General features: G+C 42.4%; 1 protein-coding gene across 1 annotated transcript in view; it reads right to left on the reverse strand.

Annotated features, from left to right (window-relative positions):
• washc3 (WASH complex subunit 3) overlaps positions 1-21,538 on the reverse strand; it is a 49,357-nt gene that overhangs the window by 7,984 nt on the left and 19,835 nt on the right. The window contains exons 4-6 of the mRNA XM_043708751.1: positions 13,213-13,332; positions 6,138-6,251; positions 3,148-3,212 (exon numbers count right to left, since the gene is read on the reverse strand). Coding sequence (XP_043564686.1) covers positions 3,148-3,212; positions 6,138-6,251; positions 13,213-13,332 — 299 coding nt within the window. The remainder of the gene's footprint in view (positions 1-3,147; positions 3,213-6,137; positions 6,252-13,212; positions 13,333-21,538) is intronic.

The raw sequence follows: 21,538 nt of genomic DNA on the forward strand, positions 1-21,538 counted from the left end.
AGAGGGATCGAGTTCCGGAACCATGAGGTTATGTTACAGCTGTACAAAACTCTGGTGCGGCCGTACTTGGAGTATTGTGTACAGTTCTGGTCACCGCATTATAAGAAGGATGTGGAAGCTTTGGAAAGGGTGCAGAGGAGATTTACTAGGATGTTGCCTGGTACGGAGGGACGGTCTTACGAGGAAAGGCTGAGGGACTTGAGGCTGTTATCGTTAGAGAGAAGGTTGAGAGGTGACGTAATAGAGACATATAACATAATCAGAGGGTTAGGTAGGGTGGACAGGGAGAGCCTTTTTCCAAGTATGACGATGGCGAGCACAAGGGGGCGTAGCTTTAAATTGAGGGGTTATAGATATAAGACAGATGTCAGAGGTAGTTTCTTTACTCAGATAGTAGTAAGGGTATGGGATGCTTTGCCTGCAACAGTAGTAGATTTGCCAACTTTAAGTGCATTTAAGTCATCATTGGACAAGCATATGGACGCACATGGAATAGTGTAGGTTAGATGGGCTTCAGGTATGACAGGTCGGCGCAACATCGAGGGCCGAAGGGCCTGTACTGCGCTGTAATGTTCTATGTTTTATTGGGAGATAGCAAGGAAATGATGGATGAAAGGAATAAATATTTTGCTCTGACTTCACTATAGAGGATACAAATATCATTCCAGGAATAGCTGTAAATCAGATGGTGGAAAGGAGAGAGAAACTTTGCAAAACTATAATCATGAGGAAAGCTGAGAAAACTGATGGAGCTATGGGCTGACAAGTTCATCCTAGGGTCTGAAAAGAGGTACTAATTAGGTGGTAAATGCATTGGTGTTAACTTTCAAAACTCCCTTGATTCAGGAAAGGTTCCAGTAAACTGAAAAGTAGCAAACATAAACCTTATGTTCAAAAAAAGGAAGCAGAAAGCAGGAAACGATAGGCTAGTTAACTTGATGCCTGTCCTGCGGAATGCATCAGAATCAATCTCTAAAGGGATTACAGCTGCACCCTTAGATTTAAAAGACATTTGGACAGGTAAATGTAGAGGAAAGATTTGGAGGGATATAGGCCAAATGCAGGCAAATGGGACTAGTTTACTTCAGGAAACTTGGTCTGCACAAACAAGTTTTGGACAAAAAGGGTCTGTTTCCGTGCTGTATGACTCTATGATTCTCTCACCAGGAAGATTTAGCATGGTTTTGTCAAAGAGATTTTAGATTAGATTACATTACAGTGTGGAAACAAGCCCTTCGGCCCAACAAGTCCACACCGGCACGCCGAAGCGCAACCCACCCATACCCCTACATTTACCCCTTACCTAACACTACGGGCAATTTAGCATGGCCAATTCACCTGACCTGCACATCTTTGGACTGTGGGAGGAAACCGGAGCACCCGGAGGAAACCCACGCAGACACGGGGAGAACGTGCAAACTCCACACAGACAGTCGCCTGAGGCGGGAAATGAACCCGGGTCTCTGGCACTGTGAGGCAGCAGTGCTAACCACTATGACACCGTACCGCCCACATATCATACTGAACCGATTTATTGGAAGCCGTTGAATGAGTAAGATGTGATGTGGATAAAATACTGTATTTGGTTTTCAAGAACGCATTTGATAAGGTGCTATATCAATGTTACTGCAGAAAATAAAATCTCATGGCATGGGGGTAACATAGTGGCATGGATAAAAGATTGGCTGTGTGGCATAAATGTCCAATTGGCAAGATGTGAGCAGTGGAGTTTTGCACGGGTCTGGTTAGGCCTCAACCTTTTATAATGTACATCAATGACTTGGACGAGCAGTCTGTAGGCATGGTAGGTAAACTCACATTAAACCAAGATAAGTAGGAAAATATATTGTGAAAACGATATCAGAAAGTTTCAGAAGGATATCAATGGCTGACTAAGTGAGCAAACATCTGGCAGGTGGAACTTCATATGGGAAAATGAAAAAGTGAAAAAACAGTATTAATTAAATGGAGAATGATTACAAAAGCTGGAGATACAGGGGACTTAGTTCTAATGCATGGGTCGTAATCAGAAAGGTGGAGGGGATTAGATTAGATTAGATTACCTAGATTAGATTACCTGCAGTGTGGAAACAGGCCCTTCGGCCCAACAAGTCCACACCGACCCGCCGAAACGCAACCACCCATTCCCCTACATTTACCCCTTTTACCTAACACTACGGGCAATTTAGCATATCCGATTCACCTAACCTGCACACCTTTGGACTATGGGAGGAAACCGGAGCACCCGGAGGAAACCCACGCAGACACGGGGAAAATGTGCAAACTCCATACAGTCAGCTGCCTGAGTTGCGAATTGAACCTGGGTCTCTGGCGCTGTGAGGCAGCAGTGCTAATCACTGTGCCACCGTGCCGCCCACGGTGTTATCCTTTATTGTGAAAAGAATTGAACATAATGCAAGGATGTTAGGCTTCAGTTATACACAGCATTGGTGAGGCCACATTTCAAGTACCATGTGTAGTTTTGGTCTCCTTATTGAAGCAAGGGTATAAACACACTGGAGGCACTTCAGGACATGTTTACTATGGGAGTGTGGAATTTGAAACACAAACTGATTAGCTATGATCTTACTGAATGGTGGAGCAGCTAAAGGGGCCAAGTGGTCTATATTTGAATTTTGTAAGAGTAATTAGAGATGGTCAATAAATACTGGCTTTGCCAACGATCATATTTGTGATCTTAACATAATTTAATGTATAGATGCCTTGACACGCTTGCTAAACAAAATCCTTACTGATCTCAATCTTGCAAACTCCAATTGCACCATTGCCTCCATAGCTTTCTGTAGGACAGAATTCCATATTTCCACTATCCTGCATGTTTACTTTTCACTCCTTGGTTTTATTTGTTTGAATTTCGTGGGGCCAACAGATTGCACAGGGCTATTCTTGGCACCAGTACCTCAAAGGAGCACATCAAAATTTGTTAGAAGGTTTGAAAAGCATCCAACTCTCCATAAACATTCTTTGAAGCTTAGTACATGATTCACAAAACTCTGGACACATGGTATGGGGCAGTGTTGGATGCAGCCCATTCCTCTGGTTCAAGTGAATTAACTATATACGAGAGTCAGAGAGAAAAGAACATTCGAACAAATGGAGAAGTTTCAGAATTTGGTGTAAACTCACTCCAACAGGTCTGGGTTGAGTCCTTCGGAAATCATTTTGTTTCTTATGGCCATAACAGGAACACCCTGCAACACAGAAAGGAGATTCAGAGAATTCTACATTGTCAATAGTTCAAAACAGCAAGGCTTGATCAGAGCATAATGAAATGGCCGGATCACTCTAGTTAGGGGAATGTTGAAATATTGGACTGAGAAATCCTCAGAACAAGCCACAAAAAAAACTTAACAGTTTGAAATTCTATAGTGGCACAGTGGCTCAGTGGTTAGCACTGCTGCCTCACAGTGTGGAGTTTGCACATCCTCCCCGTGTCTGCGTGGGTTTCCTCCGGGTGCTCCGGTTTCCTCCCACAATCCAAAGATGTGCAGGTTAGGTGGATTGGCAATGTTAAATTGCCCATCATTTTAGGTGCATTAGTCAGGGATAAATATAGGGTTGGGGAATGAGTCTGGGTGGGTTACTCTTCAAAGGGTTGGTGTGGACTTGTTGGGCCGAAGGGCCTGTTTCCACACTGTAGCGAATCTAATCTAATCTCTAATCTAAGCACAATCCCATAAAATATAGGAGCTGAAATTAGGCCATTCTGCCTATCAAGTCTGCCCTGTCATTTCATCATGGCTGATCCATTTCTCAACCTCATGCTCCCCGTAACCTTTGATCCCCTTGACAATCAAGAACCTATCTATCTCTGTCTTAGACAGATGGAATGACCTGGCCTCCATAGCCCTCTGTGGCAGTGAATTCCATAGATTCACTACTCTCTGGCTGAAGAAGTTTCTCCTCATCGCTATTTTAAAAGGTCTTCCCTTTATTCTAAAGCTATTCCCTCGGGTCTTAGTCTTTCCCACCAATGGGAGCATCTTCCCAACATCCACTCTGCCCAGACCATTCAGTATTCTGTACGTTTCAATTGGATTCCCTATATACTTCTAACTTCCATCAAGCATAGACCCAGAGTCCTCAAAAGTTTCTCATACGTTAAGCCTTTCATTCCTGGGATCATTCTCGTGAATCTCCTTTGAACCCGCTCCAGGGCCAGTACATCCTTCCTGAAGTGTGGAGCCCAAAATTGCTCATAATACTCTACATATGGTCTGACCAGAGCTTTATAAAGCCTCAGAAGTACATCCCTGCTTTTATTTTCTAGTAACTCACATGTGCCCTGGACTCTCTCGAATTGTTAGGATGTACAACACTTGTGTCTTCCACTGCGAAGACTGACACAAAGTACTTGTTCAGTTCCCTGCCACATCTTTGTTCCCCATTATTTCTTCTCCAGCATCAGTTTCCAGCAGCCCAATGTTCACTTTTGCCTTTCTTTTGCCCTTTATACATTTAAAGAAACTCTTACATTCTTCGTTTACATTACAGGCTAGCTTACCCTCATACTTCCCTTGTCAGCAGTGGTTGCCTCACCCTCCCTGTACCATGCTTCCTTTTCCTCAGGATGAATCTTTGCTGTGTCTCCTGAATTACTCCCAGAAACTCCTGTCATTGTTGTTCCGCTGTCTTTCCTGCTAGGCTCCTCTCCCAGTCAATTCTACTCAGCTCCTCCCTCACACCTCTGCAGTTGCCTTTATTCATCTCTATAAAGTCATCTGGATGTGGTTTCTGCTGGATGTACCTAGCATAAAGGAAGACTAATCAGTTGGAGAAATGTATGCAGAGAAGGGAGGGTAAGGTTTTGGAGAAGCAGAAAACAAGTGAAAGGCCAGATCAGAGGGTGCCTGCAGGAATTTAACACAAAGAATTTGTATTTAAACAGGGCTGGAGAGTGGTTAGCTGGATAGCTCTTTCGGGAGCTGATGCAGACACAATGGATCACGGCCTCCTTCTGTACTGCAAAATTCGATGATTATGTGATTCACTGGCTCCCTCTCATTTCAGTATGACTTACATCCTCAAAGAACTCCAATAGATTTGCTAAGCATGATTTCCCTTTTGTAATTCATGCTGACTGTCTGATCCTTCCACTGATTTCCAATGCTCAGCTATTAATTTTTTTTATAATGGACTCTAGTGTTTTCGCCACTACTGACATCTGGCTAACTGGTCTGTAATTTTTGCTATCTCCTTCTTAAATAGAAGGGTTACATTAGCTACCACCCAATTGTTCCAGTGTCTGAAGAATCTTGGAAGATGACCACCAATGCATCCACTACTTCTAGGGTCATTTCCTTAAGAACTCTTGATGTAGATTATCAGGCTCTGGGGATTTATCAGCCTTCAAAGCCATAAATGTGCTGTACACCATTTCCTTACTAAAACTGATATTCTTCAGTTTCTCCTTTTCACTTAATCCTATGTTTCCCAATATTTCGGGTATATGATTTATACCTGTCTTTATGAACACAGAATCAAAATATATATTTAGCTGGTCAGCCATTTCTTTGTTCCCCATTATAAATTCCCCTGCTTCTGGCTATAAGGGACCTTTAATGTCTTCACTAATCTTTTTTTTCTTTTCACATACTTACTCTTGTACTCAATTTTCCCTTTCTTAATCAACCCCTTCGCCCTTCTTTGCTGAATTCTGAACTGCTCCCACTCTTCTGGTCTGTTGTTTTTTCTGGCCAATGTTTGCTTCTTCCTTGGATCTAACACCACCTCTAATTTCCCTTGCACCCTGTGGTTTAGCCAGCTTTTCCCTTTCACCTTTGCACCAGAGAGGAATGAAACATTGTTGCAATTCACCCATGTGCTCTTTGAAAATTTGCCATTGCCTTCCACAGTCCTCCCTTTAAGTAATGTTCCCCAAAACATAATTTGAAGGAGTTGGATATAGCGTTGACGCTAAAGACACCAAAGGATATGGGGGAGAAAAGCAGGACCAGGCTCAAGTGAGAGATCAATCATGAACATAACGAATAGTAGAGCAAGCTTGAAGGGCTGAACGGCCTACTCCTATTGTTCTATGTTTCAATGTGAAAAGATTAATAATGGTTGATGTCAAGGCAAGACTTCTAACACCAAGAGAAAGAAAATTAACACACCACTTGGACCATCTTCAGGTATCTTGCATATCGAGGGTCCTTGGCAACAGTAATAGCATTTTCTGCCAGGGAATCCACTTTGCTTTGGGTTGTAGATTCAATGTTTTGTTGGCTCTGCAAAATAAAAAATAACTCCAATAAGAGACAAAAATCAAGAGTGTCAAAACCTGAATGAAAGGAACTAAATTTCTTTAAATTTTAACAAAGAAAAGCTGCTGAGTACAAAACCCATATAAGAAATTGACTCACACAGAAAGTACAAAACAAAGACAGATGCAGTCAAACTATCCTCTGAAGTGCACCCATACATTCAAAGTTGACTGATAGTTGGGGAAAGGTGGTAATGGCAGATCCGCATTTAGGACAGCGTTCATATATAGTCAGTTACCTCTGAAGTGATGTTACATAGATAAGCACAGCATCATTCTCTGCAACTGACAAGAAAAATCTCCTGGGTACTGTCCCCACTGCGTACAAGAGGCTCATCGGTGTGAATGAAGTTTGCCTACTATGGGCAATGGCTACTGTAAAAAGCCAATGTAGTAACAAGAAAAACCTACATTTGTACAGTGGCCTGAACACAACGAAGGCATTTCACAGAAGCATTGAACAAAATCTAACCCGGAGTGGCAGGAGGAGTTATTAGGATAGATGGTCAAAAACTTAATCAACAAAATAGATTTAAGGAGCAAGTTAAATGGAGGAGAGAATTGGCATACATGGTGCAGTAGTCAAAATCAGGAATACTCAAGGGGTCAGACTGTCGCAAGGCAGGCACCTCGGAGGGTTGTATGGATGAAGGACGTTACAGAGACTGAGATGGCAGAGCTCATGGGGGGACCATAAAAGATGACGGAGGAGAAATTTAAAATAAAGATGCCGCTTAACGAGGAAACAACTTAGAATACAGGCAGCAAAAGTTTAGTCGAGTTCAAGTTTATGGAGGGTGACCTGGAGGAGGCCAGCCAGGAGAACACTGCAGTAGCCAAGTCGAGTGGGAATAAAGGCAGAGATGAGGGTTTCAGCAGCAGATAAGACAACAACAGGAGATAGGCAATGCTTCAGCAATGGAACTAGGCAGAAGTTGATGATAGACCATAAATGTTATTAGAAGCTCATCTCCTGGACCAACAAGCTGCCAAGGCAGTGAATGATTTGGTAGCAGAGGTTTAGACATGCTTATTTATGGAAAACAAAGAATGGGAACTGGCCAACAGAACAAGCAAATAGACAGGGGATAGTAAGGACATAGATGACGGGATCAGGAGCAGATAAAATAGCGGTGCCATTAAGCTGGAAGCATGTGATCTTGACAATGGAGAGGATGCGATTTGGAAAGTTTAACCAGGATCAAATAGAATGGCAAGGTTGCAAACATTGTGGTTCAGCCTCAGCCAGCACATTGCTAAAGAGGAGATAGGATTAGTGGCAAGTAAGCAGGAGAAGGAGATACAACATGCAGATTAAAAAGATTCATTGCATTTTTGCCACTTCGCATTCTGGGGCCAAACCAATAAGAAACTACCCTGACAACCCATGAGTAGCTGTGGGACTATAACACTGACCTTTAATCCAATTGAATGAGAGAGCACAGCAAGAAAGGAAAACAGAAGAACAAACTCTCTAGCAGCTGGTCGGAAGACGAGAAATGGGTGAGGGACGAAACCCTGCAGTTACTGAAGCAGGGTCATCTGTTAAAAGAAGGATTCCATGATGAAGCACACCCAAAACAGCCAGATCATTTAATATGCCACAAGTGAAGCCTTTTTAATTGACTAGAAGGCAATGGTGAATGATTAGAATGATATGGGTGAGAAAGTGTCAGTCAGATGCGTAGATGACATAACTGGAAGGAGTGCACTCCACTGAAGTAACAGTCTGTATTCTAGAGTACAGAAAGGTTTAAAAGTCCTATATTTGTTGATAAAAACAGCTTTATCTTGCTATTATATTCAATCTTAAAAGATAATGCAGAGACATGATATAATTCTTAATTAATCTTTTCCTTACAATTGATATGATTTCAAAACAAGGAACTTAAGCTCAGTAGAAGATGGATGACAGCTCCTATTTTGAAACCTTTCCACTAAGCAGCTACAATTTTGCACTCCATCACCAATTACAGGCCAATGTGATCATGACAACATGGAATGTTCATACAGAATTAACATTAAATATGAAATTCTCTGCTCTTTACTCAACTTGAAGTTAAACATTAGGTTAGAAAGCAAGTCAAAAAATGAAAAAGGTTGGAAAACATATTTCATGCCTTTACCACAGTAAACCAACTCAAGATGGTTCACAGGACCGATATCAAACAAAATTTGACATCGAGCAACGTAAAACCTCAAGTCATAAGAAACCTAGGTCGAAGAAATAGGTGCTTAAGATGTGCAGAAAGGTAAGAGGGGTTTAGGAAGGGAATTGCAGATCTAAGGGTCCGGGCAGCTGAAGGCACAGCTGCAGAGAAAGCAGAGATGGAAACTGGGGATGTGCAAGGTGCAGGAGGTGGAAGAACACAGACATTTTACAGAGTTGTGGGACTGGAGGTGGTTACAGAGATTGGAGGTACACTGAAAGCAAAGATGAGAATTTTAAATCTCAGGCTTTGCTGGATATGGAGTCAAAATAGATTAGTGACCACAGAGGAGCTTCTGTCTTCCTCTCCAAACAAAGAAACTAAAATTGGAAGCAAAAATGTCAGAAAGATAAAACAATTATGCCAATCAACATTCTCCAAAACAATGCAACCATGAGCTCACCATACTTTCTGATTTTGCAGAAGTAAAATGCCTTGAACACCAAACAAGATTTCTCAGTACACAGACCGGAATTTTCTCATCTGTACTCTACATCTCTCTGTATGTGGTTACCAACTTAAACCCAGAACCAGCATTTCTGCACTATTTTATTGGACAAGTTATTTTGTGTAACAGTTTAAAAGCGAAAGGAGACAGCTTTTGAGGGGTGTTTTCTGAAAACATGCTGCATCCAGAATTCTTAGACTACAAGACAAATTAGATGGGCCAGTCAGATGGACTAAACAGTGGCAAATGGAAATTAATCCTTAAAAGTGGAGGTGATATATTTTGGGAGGACTAACAAGAGAATATACATTGATTGCAAGGATTCTAGGAAGTACAGAGGATCTGAGGGACCTTGGTGTGGATGACCAGAGAACCTTGAAGGCAACAGGACAGGTAGACAAGGTGGTGAAGGAGGCATACAGGATACTTGCCTTTATCAATTGAGGCCTGGAGCTGTATGCGACTACTAGCTAGCCCAGAGCTGGAGTACGGTGAGCACATTATTTACTAAAGATGTAATTGTACTTGAGGGAGTGCAGAGGAAATTCACCAGGATTTTGCCTTGGCTGGAATGATTCACTATGAAAAGAGACTGGATAGCTGGAATAGTTTACTTTGGAATGGAGAAGGCTGAGGAGAATCTGATTGAGGTGTACAAAGTTAATGAGAAGCATAGATAAGGATAAACTTTCCATCTTAGTCAATAACCAGAGGGCATATTTTTAAGGTAAAGATCTTAAGATTTAGGGGGAAGTTGAGGAAAAAAATGTGTTCATCTAGACGGCGGTGAGTATCTTGAATACTCTGCCAGAAAAAGAGGCAGGAACCCTCAAGGCACTCGAGAAGTTTTTAGATGAGCATTCAAAGGTTTGGACCATGTGCTGGGAAATGAGATTAGAATAGATGGATGATTGACCAGGTGAAAGTGAGGACTGCAGATGCTGAAGATCAGAGTTGAGAGTGTGGTGCTGGAAAAGCACAGCAGGTCAGACAGCATCCGAGGAGCAGGAAAATCAACATTTTGGGCATAAGCCCTTTATCAGGAATGAGGCTGTGAGCTGAGGGGATGGTGAGATAAATGGGAGGGGGGGGTGGGCTGAGGGGGAAGGTAGCTGAGAGTGTGATAGGTAAATGGAGGTGGGGGTAATGGTGATAGGTCGGAAAGGAGGGTGGAGCAGATAGGTGGTTGTGCAGGCTCAATGAACCAGACAGCCATTGCCGTTCTGCAGAAGCTGTGACTCTAATTGTCCTCCCAGACCTACCTCTCCTAAAACGTGATAAATATAGTGCACAATATTGCACCCCACCCCCCTCCAAAGACGCAACAAAGGCCCTTTTAACCAGCGTTGCCTTTTCATTTGTACAGTGTCAATGAAGATTTAGTAATGGCAGGACCAACATGTCATACATGATAAGCAAAGGGTAACTGAACCACATGAGACATCACAGGAATGGCGATTAGCAATGTGATGCATTTTGAACGATGTTCAAAGTTCTTCCATGAGATGCATGTACCAAATCTAGCAATAGGGAATACCACAGATTCCAGTCATTGTCCACCATTCCCAGTGAGACATCCTTCAGTTCAGAACTTCAAATACAGCACATTTTCCACATGAAGTCATGCTTTGACTTGCTTCATTTTAAATTTGAATGTCAAATGTAATTTCTAATTTTATTTATATTTATCTATAGTCATTCTCTTCTAATTGTGTAACAGGACCAAAACATAATCACACTACAAAAGGTCAGCACATCAATAATTGCATAATATGGTATTAAAAATAAACTAGGAGTTTAAATTATTTCAATGCCCTTCAGAGTTTTGTTTTAATAGTCTTATAGTGCAGAGATGTACATTTTTGCATTGCTGATAATACCTACATTATTGCCTACTTGATTAGGATGCACGTGTTGGGATGGTACTGGTCTTTAAATCAGTTTCTAAGAGCTTTTACTGCAAATACATCTTACCTTAACACAAGAGCAGACCGCCAACATAGAGGCCAGGTTCACTTAAAATCAGATCTTAAAGTTTATTGCACTTTTGCTTCAGAATTTGAGCAATTTCCAGGATAAACACTATTAAAACAGCTTGCTGTGGCCTAGCCTCATACACAGTACTCAGGTTAAATGTTGGAAACAGGAATTCACAGCAAGGCCATTGCACTCCCACAGTTAGACGTAAAAGGTTTAACATAAAATGGAGCACAGTGACAAACTGTGCTACTCTCATACACAAGGACAGAAGAAGGTGGATGTAAAAAAGTTCCATACTGAAAAAGGGAAGAGAAATAATTTCCTGATGGGAAACTAATACAATTGGTAAACCCAGGAACCTCACAGCTCCCATGCAAAGTTCAAATCCATTTTCCCATTAATTCGCATTAGATTAGATTAGATTACATTACAGTGTGGAAACAGGCCCTTCGGCCTAACAAGTCCACACCGACCCGCCGAAGAGTAACCCACCCATACCTCTACATTTACCCCTTACCTAACACTACGGGCAATTTAGCATGGCCAATTCACCTGACCTGCACATCTTTGGATTGTGGGAGGAAACCGGAGCACCCGGAGGAAACCCATGCAGACACGGGGAGAACATGCAAACTCCACACAGTCAGTCGCCTGAGGCGGGAATTGAACCCGGGTCTCTGGCGCTGTGAGGCAGCAGTGCTAACCACTGTGCCGCCCACGATATCAAGTGGTTGATACAGACATGTCCCACATTTACCATTTAGAATTTAGACACCAAAGAAGCAGAAGAACAGGCTTGTCTACGTGATTGAATTCAGACAAACTTGAAAATAAGAGGCAAGAACAAATAGTGGAGCTACACCTGACAGAAAGGAGTTGGTCATGATTGCAGTAACATGGTCAGGATTGTTGGGAGACCAATCAGCCAAGATCCTCAGGATAGTGCTGAAGGGGCTTCCCAGAGAATGACCTTTAACTGGTTCAGCAATGCCCTGCTGTCCCTCTGTCACAAGGCTGGGTTGCTAACTGATGATTTTCACTCCACTTGCAATGCCTCTGATCAAGAAGCAGTCCATGCCAAGACATAACTGGACCTGGGATTTATCCAGGCTGACAATTTAGCAGTGAACACTCAGGCTGAACAAGTTCTGGGTTAATGACCACGCTGAGAAGGAAAGATAAATCAAGGCCATCCCCTCCGATCTTCAATGGCAGCTCCATGATCAAGTCACCCACTGCTGACCATACGTTGTCCATCATTGGATTAACACAATGGTTGTATGACAGATTGGAGTTTGAGTTATCTTAAATGGGTCACTTTCCAACCTCTGCAAAGATTTTCCATCACCTGCAAGGCTCAAGTTGCTGGGTGTAAAACTGGGAATGTCCTACCTAACAGGAGCATCATGGGAGCACCTTTACCACGAACTTCTGCAGTTTGAGACAATGTTCATCAAGTTCTCAAGGGCAATTAGCAATAACACCTAGTTCAATTAAAATTTGTTGAAGAGTCACATTGGAGTACTCACTACTGGCCTGAGTGGGTCCAGTGTATCATGTTCACTTGAGAGCAATCGTTTGTTTAGTTGCTCTGTCACAAAACGTAATTCCAACTCCTTCTCTCAGCATGTTGTAGTCTGGTGTGTGGACAATTCACAGAATGACCACAGCAACTTACCAAGGTCACTTCAACACCAATTCCCTACCCAGTGACCTCCATCATCGATAAGGACAGCAACAGCAATGTGTTGGGAACACCAGTCACAGAGACATGTGATCAGTCATTGCTTCACTACTACTGGGCCAAATTCATGGATCTTTTCATCTAATACTTAAGAGGTTGCAGCCCAGACAGATAAACAACAGCAGTTCAAACAGAAGGCCCACCAAAAACCACCTCGAATTAGATGCTGCCCTCATCATACTGAGAAATAAAAGAATTGGTTCGGTTTTGAGCAGTTTCTCACTAAGGTCCACATGCTACAAGTGATCAAAGAACATTACAGCACAAGAACAGGTCCTCTGGCCCTCCAAGCCTGTGCCAACCCAGATCCTCTATCTAAACCTGTCACCTATTATCTGCATCCCTCCGCTCCCTGGGTCATTCACATGTACTTTCCCCATGACACAGCAGACTTCCCTTTTGAATAATCACTCAATTCTTTTTTGAATGTTAATGACTGAATTGGCTTTCACTACATTTTCTGTGCAGCATATTCCACCACCATAACTCAGCATAAAAATATGAATTCTCCTCAGCTCCCACTGGTTCTTCATCTCATTTTTACCTCAGGAGGGGCTGGCTGATGCTGGTTTGATGTTGTCACGGAGGATGGGCCATTTGCAAAACTCTCATCCTGGTTGGTTGTCTCTACTTTTACATCTTCCAGTCCAGGTATCGATGAAAGCTACAAGCCACAAAAAGATAAAAATAGTAGATTAAGACTCTGAAAACGTGCAATCCACAGGCTGAATAAATCTGCATTTGCCACCTGCTGCACCCAACTGAGATGTCAAACGAGGTTTTAGTTTCAACATAGAACATAGAACATAGAACAATACAGCACAGAACAGGCCCTTCGGCCCACGATGTTGTGCCGAACTTCTAACCTAGATTAAGTACCCATCCATGTACCTATCCAAATGCCGCTTAAAGGTCGCCAATGATTCCGACTCCACCACTCCCACGGGCAGCGCATTCCATGCCCCCACCACTCTCTGGGTAAAGAACCCACCCCTGACATCTCCCCTATACCTTCCACCCTTCACCTTAAATTTATGTCCCCTTATTAATGAATTACAAACTATCTGACTGAACTAGCAGACTTATTATATAACCTTCCTTTCCTACCAACCTACAAATACCAAATTTTGATCTTGCCAACTTTTTGCATTGGCTTTTAGATCAGATGTAACACAATGCTACAATAGCTGGACAAACTGTGAGAAATGCTTTTATAGGAGCAGCAAAATCATGAAATACTAACAATAATAATAATTTATAAAGCTCCTTTAACATAACATCCTTAGGCATTTAATGGGACCATTTTAAAACAAACATGACATTGAGCCACATACGAAAATATTAAGTTGGCTAATAAAAAGCTTGATCAAAGTTAGGTGCTAATGTGTGTTCTCAAAGAGAAAAGTGATACAGAAAGGCAGAGGGATGTGGGAAATATTGCATGGATTGAGGCCTAAGCAACTAAATTATAGTCACCAATAGTGCATTAATGGCAGATTAAAATCAGGGATGCATAAGACATCAGAATTAGAGAGACACAGATATCTTGTACAGTTGTGAGGCTCACTCAGGTTAGAGAGGTACAGAGAGATTAGGTCATGGAGGGATTTGAAAAGAAGGTTGACAATTCTAATATTACAACATTGCTTGATTGAAAACTGATACAGATCAGTGAAGATAGGGCTGCTAATGGAATGGGATTTGGTGAGAGTGAAGACTTGGGCAGTACTGTTTTGGATAACCTTCAGTTTAAAGAGGGAAACAGACCAGAACTGTTGATGCTAGAGTTAGCAAAGGCAAGAATGAATGTTTCACCAGTCAATAGCTGAGACAGGGCAAAAGTCAGGCAAAGTTACTTAAGTGGAAATAGGCAGTCTTTGTGATGGCATGAATATGAGATCAAAACTCATCACAGGTTTAAATGTGGCACCAAAGTTGCAATGAATTGGATTAATCTCAGACTGTTGTCAGAGACAGGAATGGAGTAAGAGCTAGGGAATTATGTTCTTAGAAAGAACCAAAAACAATAGCTTCAGTCTTCCCAATATTTAATGTGAGGAAATTTCTGTTCATTCAATATTACATGTCAAATAAACAGTCTGATAATTTAGCAGCAATAGAAGTGTTGAGAGAGGTTTTGGTGGAGGTAGAATGTGGTGTTGAAAGGGATGTGCGAAAACATTCAGTCAGCATCAGCGAGAGGAATGCAAGCAGATGGAAAATAAAAGAAGATGGAGGCTAATACCTAGTTGCAAAGCAGGTCAATAACAAATCCCTAATTCATTGACAATGGAAGGTGTTTTATTGGACATTTTTTGTTCGTTCATGGGATGAGAGTTGTCACTCCTCAACTGCTCTGGAGCAAGTGATGGTGAGCTGCATCTTTGAGTGCTGCAGTCCATGTGGTGTAGGTACCATTCAACCTCTCTCGTCAACCAAGGCTCCCTCACACGACCATTTCTTTCCTGCCTGATAGGTACATACATATCATGGACACGTCGTATCTGCTCTTTGAAAAAGTTCCACATTTCCACCACATCCTTCCCTGACAGCCTATGCTCCCAACGTATGCTCCTCAAATCCTGCCTTACAGCATCGTAATTTCCCTTCCCCCAATTATAAAATCTACCTTGTTGTGCGCACCTATCTCTCTCCATAACCAAGGTGAAAGTCACATCTTACACAAAGACTGACAGCTCTGTCAATGCAGCACTCAGGCAGTACTGGCAGTGGATGTAACAAGCACTTGGTGCTTGGGGTCTCAGACTGGGGTCTGAATACGCGACCACATTCCTCAGCAAAAGTAAATTCCAAAGAAAGGTCATGCTGGACCCAAATCATGAACTCTGTTTCACTCATCACAGGTGCGGAGTTTCCCCAGTATTCTCTATTTTTATTTTAAATTCTATTTTGAACTGAATGACTTGATACTTAAAAATATCAAGCCACTTACTAATTGGCTAGAAAGAAGTACAACATGTCAAACTGTCGAATAACTTTACGTACGACTCAGGCAATAGATCAGGCAAAAGTTGTGCAAGACTTCACTTTATGACATAGAACATTACAGCGCAGTACAGGCCCTTCGGCCCTCGATATTGCGCCACCCTGTCATACTAATCTGAAGCCCATCCCACCTACACTATTCCATGTACGTCCTTATGCTTGTCCAATGACGACTTAAATGCACTTAAACTTGGCGAATCTACTACCGATGCAGGCAAAGCATTCCATACCCTTACTACTCTCTGAGCAAAGAAACTACCTCTGACATCTATCTTATACCTATCCCCTCTCACTTTAAAGTTGAGTCCCCTTGTGTTTGCCATCCCCATACTTAGAAAAAGGCTCTCCCTGTCCATTTTATCTAACCTTCTGATTATCTTGTATGTCTCTATTAAGTCACCTCTCAACCTTCTTCTCTCTAATGAGAACAGCCTCAAGGCCCTCAGCCTTTCCTCATAAGACATTCCTACCATCCCAGGCAACATCCTAGTAAATCTCCTCTGCACCCTTTCCAAAGCTTCCATATCCTTCTTATAATGCGGTGACCAGAACTGTACACAATACTCCAAGTGTGGCCGTACCAGAGCTTTGTACAGCTGCAGCATAACCTCCTGGTTCCGGAACTCGATCTCTCTATTAATAAAGGCCAAAATACTGTATGCCTTATTAACAATTCTGTCAATCTGGGTGGCAACTTTCAGGGACCTGTGTACATGGACACAGAGGTCTCTCTGCTCATCTACACTCCCAAGAATCCTACCATTAGCCCAGTACTTTGCATTCCGATTACTCCAGCCAAAGTGTATCACCTCACACTTGCCCACATTAAACTCCATTTGCCACCTCTCAGCCCAGCTCTGCATCCTATCTATGTCTCTCTGCAACCTACTACATCCTTCGTCACTATCCACAACTCCACCGACCTTAGTGTCATCCGCAAATTTACTAACCCACCCTTCTAAGCCCTCATCCAGGTCATTTATAAAAATGACGAACAGCAGTGGACCCAACACCAACCCTTGCGGTACACCGCTAGTATCTGGACACCAAGATGAACATGAACCATCAACTACAACCCTCTGTTTTCTTTCAGCAAGCCAAGTACTGATCCAAACTGCTATGTCTCCCACAATCCCATTCCTCCGCATTTTGTATAATAGCCTACTGCGGGGAACCTTATTGAATGCCTTGCTGAAATCCAAATCACCACATCAACCGGTTTGCTCTCATCTACCTGTTTGGTCACTTTGTCAAAAAACTCAATAAGATTCGTTAGGCACGACCTACCCTTCACAAAACCGTGCTGACTGTCCCTGATCAGATTATTCTTTTCTAGATGGTTATAAATCCTATCTCTTATAACCTTTTCCAACACTTTACCAACAACTGAAGTGAGACTCACTGGTCTGTAATTACCAGGGTTGGCTCTATTATCCTTTTTGAACAAGGGAACCACATTTGCTACCCTCCAGTCCTCAGGCACTATTCCTGTAGACAATGATGATTTGAAAATCAATGCCAAAGGCTCGGCAATCTCTTCCCTTGCTTCCCAGAGGATCCTAGGATAGATCCCATCTGGCCCAGGGGACTTGTCTATTTTCACACTCTGCAGTATTTCTAATACCTCTTCCTTATGAACCTCAATCTTTTCTAGTCTAGATGCAAGTATCTCTGTATCTTCCTCGCCAACATTTCCATTTTCTATAGTGAACTCTGTCAAAAATATTTAATTAGTGCTTCCTCTATCTCCTCTGACTCCACACACAACTTCTCACTATTATCCTTGATTGGCCCTAATTTAACTCTCGTCATTCTTTTATTCCCACCACTGGGGCAACCTACCAAGCCAGTGAAGATAGCTTTTCAATCTTCACGATCCATGAACCATAAATATTTGTATATAATAAAATAAAACACTGGGGAGATGAAATACAGATTGAGCAAATGCTTTAGGGAACACCTGTCCATCAGTCCACAAAAATGACCCCAAGCTTTCGACTGCCTGCCAGGTCAATACGCCACCGTGTTCCCTGACCAACATTTCTGTCTCGGGGCTGCTACAGTGTTTCGGTGAGTCTCAGTACAAGCTGAAAGAACAGCATCTCGTGAAGACCATGGCTTGGGGACCTAGAGGCCTTCAGGACAATATTGAGTTCAATAATTTTAGGGCCCGAACACCTCCTCCCACATTCTTTACCCACCTTAACACCTCAGGCCCTGTCATGATATGGGCTGCATACAGCACAGCCAACCCATTTTTACCTACTCATGGTCCCCACGATCAGCTTTTCTCCTTCCTTAGATTACTATCAACCAGCCCTTTGTCTACCTAACTTTCTTTCCTGGTCTTTGGGCTCTGTTACAACCTATCTGCATACTCCACCCCACCTGCAAACCCAGTCACCAGCATGCCACCTTTTCTTAGCTGCTATCAGTTCTGAAGAAGGGTCACTGGACTGAAACGTTAACTCTGCTTGCTCCCCAGAGGTGCTGCCTGACCTGCTGAGATTCGCCAACGATTTCTGTTAATGGTCATATATGTTGCATCTATAGAGAAATACTTGCATTTATTTAGCCCTTTTCACTACATCAAAATATTCCTCAAAGTTCTTCACAGCCCAGTCTGTGGTGCCATGTAGGAAATGTGAGTGCACAGCATGTTCTTGCCAACAGCAATTAAATAAATTAAATAACATTAATGAAGAATAAATATTAACCAGGCCATTGATGGAATACTTCCTTTTTCAAATACTACCCTTGCATACTTTACAACCACTGTACGGGCTGGCAGAACCCTTGGTTTTGTCTTAAACAAAAGTGGCATGTACAACAGTCCTGCACTCTGTCAGCATGAGACCGAAATGTGTCCAAATGCATTGGGTCAAGACTCAGAAGATGAGATCAATCAAATTTGCTCTTCCAAACCACTCATGAGTTTCCTTAACCCAATTATGGAACTAACAGCCCTGTAATAGCTTCCCTATCAGGAATCAAACTATTTCATTAAAACAAAATCTACCAGGGTTCCTGTTACCCACTCTCTGTTTGTAGTTTGTTCTGCAATTCTTGCAATGTCTAAATTTCTATTTTCCTTGAAAATTCCCAGGTTATTTTTGCCTTGCCTGATCTTATTATTCTACACCTGACAGAGTTTTCCAGATCCATATTAAAGAATTTGATGAGGGAGCCTGCAGGTTTTCTTAGATTTTGTTTCCTGCTGGAACCAGCTTGTTTTATTTTTCCAAATTTTTCCTGGGTATTTGAAATTTTTCATGTCACAGAAATCATTTCCGTAACATGTAGTTTTCAATAGATGGTAAATACTATAACTTTAGCAATCTGATGCTTTCAAGAGAAAGTGAGAAGGGGGAGAAATGTAAGTCAAAGAGGAGAGACAGATACACAACCAAATGAAAGCAGATTTTCCTCAACACTATAAAATCATATTGCTTTTATATTCCAGTGTGCAATGGTCATCTAAATTTATAACTTGACTAACAGTAACAGTTGGCTGGCTTTTTTTAAATGAGTAAAGATTTTCCATCAACATAAGGTAACATTAATGGGTCTCGGCTCGAATCCACTGGAGTTTCATCATAAACTGTTTAAGTCTCAAGTGTCATTACTCTGAACAATTAAACAGTTCACAAGAATAGTAAGAACTTACAAAATCCTTTTTCAACCCAGTTGTAATATCTTGCCATTTTGTTAATTAAAATAAAACCATCCATATCTAATAAATTAGAGTGCCGTGTCTTGCTGTCACTTCGAATTTGGAGAAATTTTAAATTCTTAAGTTTTGCTTCCAATTTTCACCCTTTCCAGTTTGACATTATCTTTCCCTGACACTTCCCTTCTCTTTTTTGACGTCTCTGTCCCCAGTTCTGCATACTGACTGTATACTAGTCTCTATTGTAAGTGCACTGACTCCTAGTTATCTCGACTATACTGCCTGTCTACATACATCCTGTAAGGATTCCATTCCATCCTCCCAGTTCCTCCATCAAATCTTTCTGATGATGCAATCTTCTACAATAGCACTTTTGGAGACTTTTTTTCTCGTCACCCAGTCCTAACACCCAGTTCCCTTCCCATGTAAATGCAGGCAATGTAATAACAGCCCACTTACTTGCTATCTCTGCGCCATGCTCCAAATCTACCTTCCAGATGAAGCAGCAATTCACATGTACTTCTTCCAATCCAGGCTACTGTATTCACTGCTTACAATGTCTGTACTAGAGGTCCCCTCTACACTGGGGAGACCAAACACAAATGAGAGATGTTCTGCAAAGTGGTCTTCCAATCAGTTTGCAAGTTTCTGATGGGCCTGCCAATTTAATTTTCCATCCCCAATGCAATATGAATCACATGGGCCTTGTATTCAGGTAGAAATGTCAATTCGCCATCCTTTAGATCTCCACTTCGGCAAATGTTTATGAATCTAATATTCTCTGGGGAATGTAAACTTAACAGCCTACCCACAGTCACCACTTGCCATTATTCACACGTGAAAACCTCTTGTACCTTTTGTCCATTAAACGAATATGGGCCAAGTCACCATGATTAACATCGTGCCTCAGACAGCTGTGCTCACTGTATCCTGAGACCGCACAGTGCCATGTGTCATCATGTACACTCTACATCACTCCATCAGCACCACCTCATGCTGTCTCAGAGCTGTTCTGCCTCAGTTTCACTTCATTCTCCTGCTCACTTAATATTCTAACAAGAAACATTTTCTCTTCTTTTCAGGCATTAAGGAATACAAGCTGGAACAATTCAGATGTACCCACTACTTTCCTGAACCTTCCTCCCCTCTGACTCTATCCTTCCTCCTAACTCCACTTGCTGAGTATTTACTATTCCTCTGACCTTCTGCTGTCAAATGCTAAACATTCCGTACTCAGCAAAGGTCTTAGTTTTATCCCTCTGTTCCTTATCTCGATGATCTTCTGTCACGACATGATGCTGAACTCTTCTTCCATCGTCTCTGCCTCCATGCTCATTTCTTTGGACAGGAGTCCTCTCCCCGATTCACAGGTGCCTTCACCTGCCTCTAACACGCTCTCTTCACCTTGACCTTCCATCTTGCCTTTTACCTGAACTCAACATGTTCATTGAGAACTCCTACTGTGATATAGGTTCTAATGGGTAAAGGGTACACGACCAACTTCCTCTGAACTGACTGCACTCATTGCTCTGAAGTCCAACCTGACTTTGTCATCAAACATGTCAGCAAGGGTGGTGCTGTTGTTGTCTGGTAAGCTGGGCGCCAGCTCTTGGATACCTCTCCTATATCCCTTGGATCACAATCCCACCACTGACATTAGGACACTGCATCCATTATTGTCACCAACCTCATGTCATCTGGGGAACTCCCTATGACAACCTCCCTGCTCATAAACCCCAGTTCTATATTACCTGCTTCTACCTCTCCCTGAATTCCACAGACAGGACTGCCAGGGAGCCCCAGTGTTTCTACCTGCCATTCCCCATGGAACCTGCCGAGACTCGATTTTTCTCCCTTTGCCCCAGCGCCTCCCCACTTAGGAGAAAGTGAGGACTGCAGATGCTGGGGATCAGAGCTTAAAAATGTGTTGCTGGAAAAGCGCAGCAGGTCAGGCAGCATCAAAAGAGCAGGAGAATCGACATTTCGGGCATAAGCCCTTCTTCAGCCTCCATCCTGAAGAAGGGCTTATGCCCGAACGTCGATTCTCCTTCTCCTTTGATGCTGCCTGACCTGCTGCTCTTTTCCAGCAACACATTTTTAAGCCTCCCCACATACATCTACAATTCTTCGCTGAGCTGCTGCAGTGCTCCAGGAAGCCTCAGCCTAAGCTTGAAGAACAAAATCTCATTTTTCA

This window comes from Chiloscyllium plagiosum, chromosome 19, assembly GCF_004010195.1.
Source record: "Chiloscyllium plagiosum isolate BGI_BamShark_2017 chromosome 19, ASM401019v2, whole genome shotgun sequence".
In the NCBI taxonomy this organism is placed as follows: Eukaryota; Metazoa; Chordata; class Chondrichthyes; order Orectolobiformes; family Hemiscylliidae; genus Chiloscyllium; species Chiloscyllium plagiosum.